The sequence below is a fragment of the Podarcis pityusensis genome, assembly GCF_964106645.2.
Source record: "Podarcis pityusensis genome assembly, chromosome: 2".
Taxonomy (NCBI): Eukaryota; Metazoa; Chordata; class Lepidosauria; order Squamata; family Lacertidae; genus Podarcis; species Podarcis pityusensis.
This window is the reverse complement of record NC_138029.1, coordinates 36,208,161-36,219,330: the sequence shown is the minus strand read 5'-3', so window position 1 is coordinate 36,219,330 and position 11,170 is coordinate 36,208,161. Positions and strand designations below refer to the sequence as shown.

Sequence of the window (11,170 nt, the reverse complement as noted above, 5' to 3'; positions counted from 1 at the left end):
GGAGCCTGAAAAAGAAAAAGAATTTAGTAACCTACCAGAAATTTATGTTCTGAGGTTTTTCAACCCATCCCTTGGTGATAAAGGTTCAAATTGTTTTACTCAAAAAAAGATAATACTGTTTGGACTGTACTGATAAAATTACTATAGCTATGAGGTATAAATAAATGATAATGTCACCATTTGACACACTTGGACGGCTGTCAGGAACACATTGCTCTGACAGAGCCCACTATTTTCCTAACCCGATGCTTTGTGTAGTTGGGTCTAGCTACCATTAAAATTCCCCACAGTGTGTCCAATGCAGTATTATTCTGGGTTATTGTAATGAATTTAAATGGCAGTTCTCAAGCACCTGCTGCCAACCTATTTGCCCACTTGAGAGGAAGGCGCCAGCCAGAGGGGTACTTTCATGAAGACATCAGACCTAGGGCTCCTTGAGGTCAATGGGACTTGCTCTCAGCCAGGTATATTGAACTGCAGCCTGGATCTACCTTATTATAGGCTCGCTTCTGAAACAAATAATCTCATATACATTGGTTTCAGAAGGATTATACCTGCTAGTAAAGTTCAGGAACTGGATAAGACTTTTAGCGTTGTTAAGAGACCGATTCCTTCAAAGAATGACAAAAGCTCAACCTTCTTCCATGGATATTTTAAGGTGGTGAGGGAGAGACTATTGTAGTTCTTTCAATGAGGCCTCACTAACTGGCAAAACAATGTGAAAACCGAAACAGCTAGCTCCATTTTTAGAAAAAGATCAGAGCAGCTAAAACATCTCTCTTTGTTCCCATTTTTCCTTTGAACATGCTAGGTATATGGCTGAATTCTACCTTTGGTTTAAAGTGTGCACATAACCCAGTTACCACCTTGAACTGCACTCCTTTAAAGTTAAGCCACATTGATGATGATGATGATGATAATTTATTTGTTCCCCAGCCACTCTGGGCGGCTATCAACAAAGATTAAAAATACATTAAAATGTCACACATTAAAAACTTCCCTAGGGTTTTACTTTGGAGTAAAGATCAGCTGCAAAGCAAATCTGTATCCACGAATCATTTCCATTCAGGGATAGGTTTACTTCCAGATTTAAAAATGAGCTTAAGAATCGCCCAGCACATGACCAGAGAGAAATTACTTTGATTCATTGTGAAAGCTAAGCAAGTCACAGCAGGGTGAGCGGAGGGGGCTGGGAGACCTGCTACCTAGCAGCTCCCACCATACACTGCTCTGAACTTCCTGAACAAAGGACAGGATTGAAGTATAATAAAAAAATGAACACCTTATGATGATGTTACCCCTGAGAATGCTGCACTTGCTGTGACAAGTAGAGTCTATCTACCCTTCCTGGCATTATGCTGCTCTAGTCTGTCTACTAGGCTTCCTAAATGGCCAGATTAAAAACAAACAAACCTCAAACCCAGCTTGTCCTGTCTTGTCCCTTCTGGTTTAGTTAGCAGCAGCTTAAATGGATAGCAGTTGTGAGACATGGCTAGAGAAGTCGCACAGTTAAGGCTGCCAGTCCCCCCCCCCCTTCCTGTCAAGGTTATTGGGCTTCTCCAAAAGCAGGAATGTTTTGTATTTGTTATGTACTAAGCTTGGATCCTAGTACAATAGGCAAGTAGGGTCCTAGAATGCAACAACTGATTGGCTTGCAGGAGAAGACCAATCAGGCTCCAGGAGGAAGATAATCAGCCTATTAGGCTGGTAGGATTGCAGAATGCAACAACTGATTGGCCTGCAGGAAAAGACCAATCAGGCTCCAGGAGGGAAGCAGAATCAGCCAATCAGACGGGACTCATTGTGTAAATAATGTATATAAAAGCCTGAGGTTTGGGGGGGGCGATTCAATCACTGTTTTATAAGCTGCAATAAAGAGCATGAAATCACTACAGGACTCCCGAGTATATTTCAGTATTCAACTATACTCATACCAAGTAGTTCCAAATTATTTATCAGATGACAGAGGTGACATTGAAATCTGATGGATTATCATTGCTGAGTTGCCCAGAGGATGGGTGTTAAATAGAGTGACTAAAATGTTACTTATTAATCTTCTTATGGTGTGTGGTGCAGGGGAGGGACTTATTGGCACACAACTGTAGAAGCTATTAAGGAAGGGCTGCTAACAGTGTTTGAACTGGCACAAAGGTTGAAATTTTATTCATTTCTTTTAACAATTTATGTAGTTTAACACCATAGTTATGAACGCAAGAGCCTGCTGGATCAGGCCAATGGCCCATCTAGTCCAGCATCCTGTTCTCATTGCGGCCAACCAGATGCCACCCCGCTCCAGTTCATTCTCAACCAAACCTTGATATAGATATGAACTGTGGAAAGGCTTTCTGTCTCAACTTCAGGGTTTCTTTGTGGTTACACGCCATTCTAAGCATTCCTGTTGATGGAATATTTATTTGACTTCTATTCGTTTGTGACATCTTGCACAAATTATATGGCTTTTGTTTGTGAATTAAGAAACAATTGATAGTGTTTCATAAATATTGCCAATACAGTATTAGCCCAAGTGTTGCCTTTTGTTAATCAGTCAATATCAGAAAGGGCACCCATTCATGGTATAATGGAATCAGCATGGTGGCACGGAAGGTTTGTTATCGCTGCGGTTTATGAAATACAGTGTCATACGAATGCAACTTTACAGCAGGCAGAAATTCAACAGGTGAATGGTTTGAGACATAGTAATATAAATAAAGCACACAAAGTGTACACGAATGTCATGCATACATTTAAAGGCACAGGAAGCCTTTCTTTGAAAGAAGGTAACAACTCTAAGGCAACAGAAGAGTCCTGATTGCCCATCTTTGCCTTCTAATTCCAGCATGTTCTTATCCCAATCGAGATATGGGCATGCTCCTTTTTATTTGTGTACCTATTCGGGCACACTGACTTTGTGAGGACTCAAGGGGAAAGGGAGCAATCCCAGGGTGCCCCCATTTCTTGAGTCTGGCTTGCGACCCTGCTGATAAAAATTCTGGCCAGATTACGGTAAATGTTGGCCACCTTACATCGCACTCTTAAGTACACATAAAAGGACGTGGGTGGCACTGTGGTCTAAACCACTGAGCCTCTTAGGCTTGCCAATCAGAAGGTTGGCGGTTCAGGGTGAGCTCCCGTTGCTCTGTCCCAGCTTCTGCCAACCTAGCTGTTCGAAAGCAAAGCAGGGCAAGTAGATAAATAGGTACCTCTGCGGCAGGAAGGTAAAAGGTGTTTCCGTGTGCTCTGGCATTTGTCATGGTCCTCCATGTGCCAGAAGTGGTTTAGTCATGCTGGCCACATGACCTATAAAGCTGTCTGTGGATAAACGCCGGCTCCCTCTGCCTGAAAGCGAGATGAGCGCAGCAGCCCCATAGTACCTTTGACTGGACTTAACGGTCCAGGGGTCCTCTACCTTTTACCTTTACCTTAAGAATACATACTAGAAAGGAAGTCCAAATGAAATAAAGTGTGCCTTTCTGAGTATGCATCAGCCTCTGCGGTTTAGGGGGAAATAACCACCCAATCCCAAGCAAGCTTGCTTAAAATGCAAGCCCCATTGGATCAATGGGGTGTGGCCAGTGTTGTAGTTAGGGCAGGACTTTGGGGCAGAAGTCAAGGACTTCCCCTCAACAGGACGAAAAGGAAGTCCCCAAAATTCAGCAGGGCTGGCTTACCCTTCTGCAGTAAGCATATTATTATCATAATTCAATTTATTATCCCGCTTTCAACAGCAGGTCCCAGGGTGGGTTACGATTTAAACCTCAAATTTAAAAGCAGTTAAAAACAGATTGCACTCACAGGAATAGGGAGGGGCCCTGAAAAAATGCATCCCAGATGTCAAAGGTGTAAAGAGGTGCATCTTCTGCATTCTCTGAAAGCTGAAGCAGGCAGATGGGAGAAGGAATTCCACAACTTAGGGGGCTGCTACAGAAAAGGCCCTCACCTGTGCCATCACCCCAGAGTTTCTGAGGGAGGTGGAGCTACCAACCCCCTTCTCCCATGCTGAGCGTAACACTGAGGAGGGTCTGTAGGTAACGAGATGGTCTTGTAGGGGAACAGTTAGGATCACCCCAAAAACACTAAAACTGTTCTTGAATTCCCCCCCCCCCCGCCAGGCCTTGCCTCAAGCATTAAAACTGAATTTCCTCTAAGACAAAAAGCATTAGCTAAGCATATTCCGCTCTGCTGTAACAAACATAAGGCTACAGCCTTTAAAAATAGGGTGGAGTGGGGGCACGTTTCATATCATTTGGGCCTTTACAGACCATGTATCTCAATTTCCTAGGGACAGTCCTGGATTTACAGAAGCCACCCCGATTTCTGATTTGATCCCAGAATGCCTCGCTTTTCCTTAGGTCCTCCCTAGTTCCACCAGAGAAATGTTGGAGGGTCTGGAATCATGCGACCTCCTCGCCCAAGGAGATAAGTAACTATACAACCTTTAGAAGACATTTGAAGGCAGCAGTTTTTTGGTGTTTCATGTTTTATTGTGCTTTTATATATGCTGGAAGCTGCCCAGAATGGCTAGGGCAACTCAGTGTGTGGGGTATAAAATAGTAATAATAGAATAGGACGTCGCTGTTTTCATTGAGGAAATGTTAGAGGACTTGAATTGGGCCCAGAAATGAGCTGGCAGCCTATGATTCGGAAATAGTGTATGTATGTAAGACATTTACGGTAAGTAAATTTCCTCACAGCGCCACCGCCGGACTTCTTTTAAGAGTAAACAAGGCTAGATGGGCTCCAGCTGTAGGGGCCCGGGCCTGCAGCCTCGCGGCCCACCGCTCCCAGGCAAGAGTGGCGCATCTTGGAAAACAAATTTGCAAAGTTGAAGCAGAAAAAGATGGGAGGCAGGCAAGCAGGCGGGTGTTCGCACCCTCGCGAAACTTTTCCCTTCCCTTGCAGCAGGCCGGCTTCTGTAGTGACTGAATGCCTCTAGGAAGCACCGCCTTTTATTCCAGCGAAACGTCCCCCAGCTCCTACCAAGGTGAACTTGGGCAGCTGGCCGGCGGCGGAGTCCACACAGCCACCAGCACCGCGGTCGCTGCTGCTGCTGCTGCTGCTGCTGCCGCCGCCGCCGCCCTCGCCCTCCCTTCCCTTCCCTTCCCTCCATCGGGCCATGTGCCAGGGAGCTGCTGGGGCCGCGAGAGGAGGCGCCGCTGGCTGCTTAGCAGGCGGCCTCCATTGGCTGGAGAGCAGGGCTGCCGCTCACGTCAAGGCGGCGCCCAGCTCCTTTGCAAAGCTGCCTCCGCCGCCGCTGCTGCAATTGCAGGGAGAGAAGAGATGAGATGCTGCTGGTGCTGCCGAGGTTGCCTTCTGCACTCGTAGCAGCAGCGGCCAGAGCTTGAGCTATGTGCATGATGATGCATGCAGCGCCGGCTTCTTCCCGCCCCATCCCATCTATAAGGGATTCCCGTTAGCCCAGCTCGCCTAAACGGTCCCCAGGTTGATTCACTCCTTTCGCTGCGGGGGGGGGGGCGGAAAGGAGGGAATGGGGGTGGAAAAGATGGGGGGAATGGCTGCCTCTGTCCCCTGCTCGGTAGCAGCAGCAGCAGCAGGCACCGCCACCCCCCTGGGGGCAGCAGCAGGCAAGTCAATGCGGCAGCTCCTCCAGTGAGGGACCAGTAGCGCAGTTGCAGGAGGCAGCGGCTGACCTGAGTGCCTGCGCGCGTGTGTCTCCTTGCTGCCTTTCCGCGCCTCTCGTCTCGCTTTGCAAAGGTGCGAGCTAGGGAGGCGTCTCTCTCCAACCCCCAACCCCCGACCGCTTCCTCCCCGGATGCCCTCTAATACTGTACTACGTCTCAAGCATGGGAGCGCTAACCAGCCGGCAGAACGCAGGAGTGGAAGAGGTGGACATCCCGTCTAATTCCATCTACAGATATCCTCCTAAATCCGGTAAGGCTTAGCCGGGATGGGAGGAGGAGCAGCAGCGGGGAGAGGCGAGGAGGGGAAGAGATCGGGGAACTAGCAGTGTGACGAAGCAAGGGCTGGACAGTTGAACTCCAGGCGGTAGCCGGGGGGAGGTCGCTGGATTTCGGCTTTGCACAAGCTGCCTGGGACGGGGGTGAAAAGCAGGACTTGCCTTTTACCGCACTGAAGCTGCTTCTTTGGCGGGGAGGGGGGCGCAGCCAACGAGTTTTCGGAGAGTTTTGGTGTCGGTCGAAGAAGGTCTCCCATGCAAGTAGCTCGAGAAGGTCTGGCGGCCGAGAATGCGGGTTTCTTTCGCCTGGGTCGACCTCCTCTAAAGCACTCCCGGTGGCATCTGAATTGAGATAGCAACATTCATGGCATCATGCTTGTTGGTAAAGAACCTTTAAAAAATACTAAGAATTCTGTGGTGTTGTTGTTTTTTTAAAAAGCCGAGCCTAAATCCAATGAAGGATTGCAGTTCCTTTTGGCTAGCTGTTCTCTCTGCCTTTACTTGAGCAAAAAAACTCATTATGGTCCTGAATCGAGTTTTTTCAGCAGAGGAAAGTATTCCCCCTAAAATATGTGTGTGTCCTATGCCACCCCTTGGAATGTGGTTTTCGTACTTGCTACCTGTATTGACATTTTCACATGCTTGTTTATATTCTAATTGCTGTTTGGAAATATCCCATCCATCCTGCTAACAGTTTTTACGCTGTTGCTCACGATGGAATGTTTTCCAGTATTGATGGGACAGGGATACTGGGTTACTGAAGCTACACATGTAGCATTAGGTGGGATGAAATCAAAGTACACTACTGTACTTTTCTCACTCTCCTACATATAGGTGTAGAACTTCATGGTCTGCTTGTAAGTTTCCTCCCCCCCCTCTTTTTTTTTAAAGGAAGCTAGAGGTAATGGTTAATTTTTCTAGTAGGGCTGTTTCCCATACTGTTTGGTACCCTTGGTCCATGCTTACTCCTGACAGGTCTCTCCAGTGTCTGGTTATGGTGTTTCTGGCTGCTGAAAGTACCCCCCCCCCCAATGTCTCAACAAATGAAACGGATTTGTAAAAATGTTACATGGAACAAATACAAGAGACATTACACATACTTCTGTAAAACAAGAAAATCTTTAATAAAACAAAAAGAATAAAGCTAGAGGTAATGGTAGCTAGGAGAGACAGGATAAAATGGGATTAGAATTTAGCTTGCATGCAATGTGTTGGGTAGCTGCTTTCTTTCTTGACACTGTTCCTGTGCCTTTAACAGTAGTCTGGCATGCAGAAATTATGACAGGTTAATTTCCATTTTTTTAAAAAGGTTTTCCTGCTCCATTTTTTTGTCAGGCAGCTATTAAAGGAAGGAGGCCATGTGCAAAGGAAGGTACTTAGGAGCTATTGTGCATAAGAGAGGATTTGAGCAGATAGTATTAGCCATGCAGAAGTTGGGGAAACATGTAAGTGCCAAATATTCTTCATCCTGCCTTTTAAAGGTGTATACTCTTTGCATCTGATCATTCTGGTTCTGGGGTCCCCAGTGTATGCGCCAAGGCTCCTCTGCCCTCTCTTCCTGTTGGCTTTTTTGTTGCATTTGGTTGGGTGGAGGGTCTTGCCTGTTTGAGTGGGTGCTGCCTTCTTTCTTCTAGTTCATTTATTTTGGGGTGAGTGTAAATGCCTTGCCTGCTCAGGGGCATTCTGAGCATCACCAGCTTTTCCTCGTGTTAAATGGGTATTATTATTATTATTTTTTAAAGCCTGTGAGGGCCAAAAGGTTGTGGACCCTTACTGTAGTTAATTACACAGGAGAATGCTTTGCAAAACTGTACTGCACATCTTAGTAACTTGTAGCAGTTGCATTGAGACACTACGCTACACAAACTGATAGTTTCATTTCTTATTCAGCTATCAGCATTCTGAATGCATTCCTGTGCACACTTAGAAACCCATCCCGTGGACCTCAGTGGGACTTAACTTTTGAGTAAAACTTGCATAGGGTAGCCTTTGCTTGGTTACTTAAGATTAACTCCAGTTTCAGTCACTGGGGCCTGCATCTGAATACATGTGCTTTAGAATGAAGGTGCCAGGATATCTTACTAATTATAAATGAAGGGTGTGGTCTTTTTTAGCTGCTTTCCATATTTATTGCTGGAATTTTTAGAAAGGGAGCTGTGTATTTTTACTAATATTAGTGTAGCACATCAGGTTCCCTTGAAGTCATGTTTCTATTGATTATTTTTAATTGTGTGTTTTGAAGATTTAACTCCCATTGGGACAGTGTAATTCAAAACAAAAGAGGTTTGGTGCCCTCAGATACTCAGAAGGGCATCTAACCCTTTTGTTTCTAGTCCCTAGTGAGCAATCTTTGGAGTCTAGGTGATTCCAGAGTTCTTGTTGAAGCTCTGCACTAAGTATATTGTTAGGAATGAGTAGTGACTGTGTATGGCAGTACCAGGGGGCTGGGGCTGGTGCAGAGGCCAGGGGACATGCCTAAGGAAGAGGCAATCTATTGAGGCCTCATCATAACTGCTTCTTGCTTAAGCAAGAAATTGTCTGAATTTCTTGAGTTCACTTGTCAAGGTCTGGGTAGTGGTTGCTTTCATGTATCATTTCTCAGCTTAGTTGACATCCAAAACCTCATATGGAGTGCATGTTTGCAGAAGTTGTGACCTTAGCTTTCACAATAGTTTCTCTTGGTGCTACAAACATGCTTGACTTACTTTTGAGTAAACATTCGTAGTAGGGTTGTGTTGTAAGGCCTACTATGTTAAATAGGGCTTACTCCTGTGTAAGCTTCTACAGAATTGCAGACTTAGTTTGAATTTATATGCATACTTAATCGGGAGTAAGCTACATTCATTGTGGCAGGATTTACTTCCAAGTCAACATGTCTAGGATTGGGTTGCATGACCGCAGCTTTCTGTCTGTTTCCTTGATCCTTAGCTGTCATTTAATAGCTGCTGAAAATATCAAAAGCTGCCTTATATTGAGTCAGACTATTGGTCCAGCTAACTCAGTACAGTGTTACATTGGGTTACAAACACTTCGGGTTACAGACTCCACTAACCTGGAAGTAGTACCTCGAGTTAAGAACTTTACCTCAGGATGAGAACAGAAATTGTGCGGTGGCAGCAGGAGGGCCCATTAGCTACAGTGGTACCTCAGGTTAAGAATGGACCTCCGGAACGAATTAAGTTCATAATCAGGGGTACCACTGTATTGTCCCAGGCCTACCTTGATATGTTGAGGATTATTGTTGTTTCATGAAGAGTTTTTAACCACTGCTCATTTCACTGTTTATCAGGAGCATTTCTCTTCCATTAGAGTAACATATAAGTTCGAAGTCCTTTGTTTTATTTAATTTTCAAGTCACAACTTTATGACCTTTTAAAAAGAGGGGGACGTAAGGTTGTGTTTACACCTGAAAATGATTTGTTTGGCACTGGAGATTGTTAACAATAGGTGGTAATTTTGTTAAGCAGTTAGTTATTAAGTTAAGGTAAAAGAAAAAGGGTCCTTAATGATGTCTCCATTGCCCAAATTACTTGCTGATTACCAGCAAGGACCTTTGCAGAGTCATTGTTAACATAAACTCGGTTTCTGTATTGAGAATACATGCCTGGCTTTTTCAGTAGGCAGAGCAGCTAGAATCGGTTTGCTAAAACATCTGCCTGGCTGTTGGCATTTAGCAACTTTTCTTCCACCAATTGGGACAGAAGGTGTTTTCTGAAAGATTCATAAGCATAAACAGATGATGCCTGCCTTTCCTTTAAGAATTTTTTTTTAAATGGCCACACATTGGTATGGTGCCCTTTCTGTGGAGTTATGCCTTGTCCTTGATGGGCTGAGTGCGGTAGGAATGGCCTTTCCGTTTGGGCCATCAATCTCTTTAACGGCTGCTGGTCGTTTTCTTATTTGTGGCTAGTTTATTTTTTATAACAGAAAGCTTTTCAGCAGCAGCTACCTCTTGAAAGAAAGAGCCTTTGGTGTGGGGAGAGTCATTCGGATGCATGAATAAGCATGCCAAGTGAACAGATCAGCAGTGTGCTTGGTGCTGTATAAAACACAGGCTGCACACAGTTCCTGCCCAGAAGCTGTGTCTGCGATAGGTTAATAACACATCAACCAAGAACACATGAGCCTTTACACCAGGGGAATGTGGCTCTCCAGGCCTGCTTACCTGGCCCTTGGGACACTCCTGGGACTACACCCCCTCCAACCTGCATCCTTCTCTGGCCCTGATCCATACCTTCCTAGAATGTTTTTGGATGCTGGAAGGCACCCTTGAATTGTGATAGTGCCTCATGCTTGTCTGGATGAAGGCTGGAGAGGTGTGTGTGTATTGCGGCGATAGTGGTGGGTATCACAGAATCGTAGAGTTGGAAAGGACCACAAGGGTCATCTAGTCCAACCCCCTGCAATGCAGGAATCTTCTGCGCAATGTGGGACTTGAACCCGTGACCTTGAGATTAAGAGTCTTGTGCTCTGTCGACTGAGCAAGGTAGAAACCTTTGCATTCTGCATGTCTGCAATGTAGCCTACTGTGCGAAGATCTCAGCCTTGGCCCCTGTCCACTTCTTTTGCCTATGGCCCTGCCCACTTTTTCCTCTAGCACCCCCCCTCACCCCCGTCAAGGCTGCCCTCTAGGTAACGCAGCCCTCAAGCTAAAAAAGGTTTCCCACCTCTGCCCAGGCTGTGTGCTAAATCAAGTAAGATGCTTCAGGTGCCAAAGGGAGAGTGGGGATGGACTGCTACCTACCATTACCCACAGTCCTCTCCCGTCTAGTCTGACTGTGAAGCCACAAGGGTGAGGTTTATTTAGGGAGCATTGTTTTAAAGGAAGATGTTTTTAATTTACTCTACAGGGTGGGACGCTGCCCGTGAGGTGCTGAGCATCAGGTGCGCTGATGGCTGGCTGTGCCTAACTCCCCACAGGATGTGGGCTTGTTGGCAGAGGAGGGTTTAATCTCCCTAGGTGAGAGGTGGGGAGAAGGTGTCTGTATTGCCTCAGGTGGGAATGAGTGGTGTTTTTCTCCCTGCTGTTGTTTTATTGAGTGGACCTATTTTTCTCTGCATGATTATAGGTTGGTTAAACATTTGGGTGTTTTATTGAGGTCAGAATTGAGTGGCTGAAGTGATGTGCGTATAAGGAAACTGTGCTCGTTGGGGGGCGATTCTGCTTTTTAGAATGTGTATGTGAATTATTTTGGTGATTATGTGTGCGTTTGTAATATTTATGATACTTTCATGATACATAATGAAATTATTTTT

General features: G+C 45.6%; 1 protein-coding gene across 4 annotated transcripts in view; it reads left to right on the top strand.

The window, feature by feature from the left end:
- Positions 1 to 5,091: 5,091 nt before the first annotated feature.
- The window catches only part of RNF157 (ring finger protein 157), a 77,865-nt gene continuing 71,786 nt past the window's right edge, over positions 5,092 to 11,170 (top strand). Inside the window, exon 1 of one of the 4 annotated variants that reach the window (XM_080993760.1) lies at positions 5,092 to 5,889. In XM_080993760.1, coding sequence (XP_080849886.1) covers positions 5,802 to 5,889 — 88 coding nt within the window. In that variant the 5' untranslated portion in view covers positions 5,092 to 5,801. Of the gene's footprint in view, positions 5,890 to 5,957; positions 6,297 to 11,170 lie in introns of those variants that run through there. The other 3 variants (XM_080993759.1, XM_080993757.1, XM_080993758.1) reach the window with 3 other exon arrangements.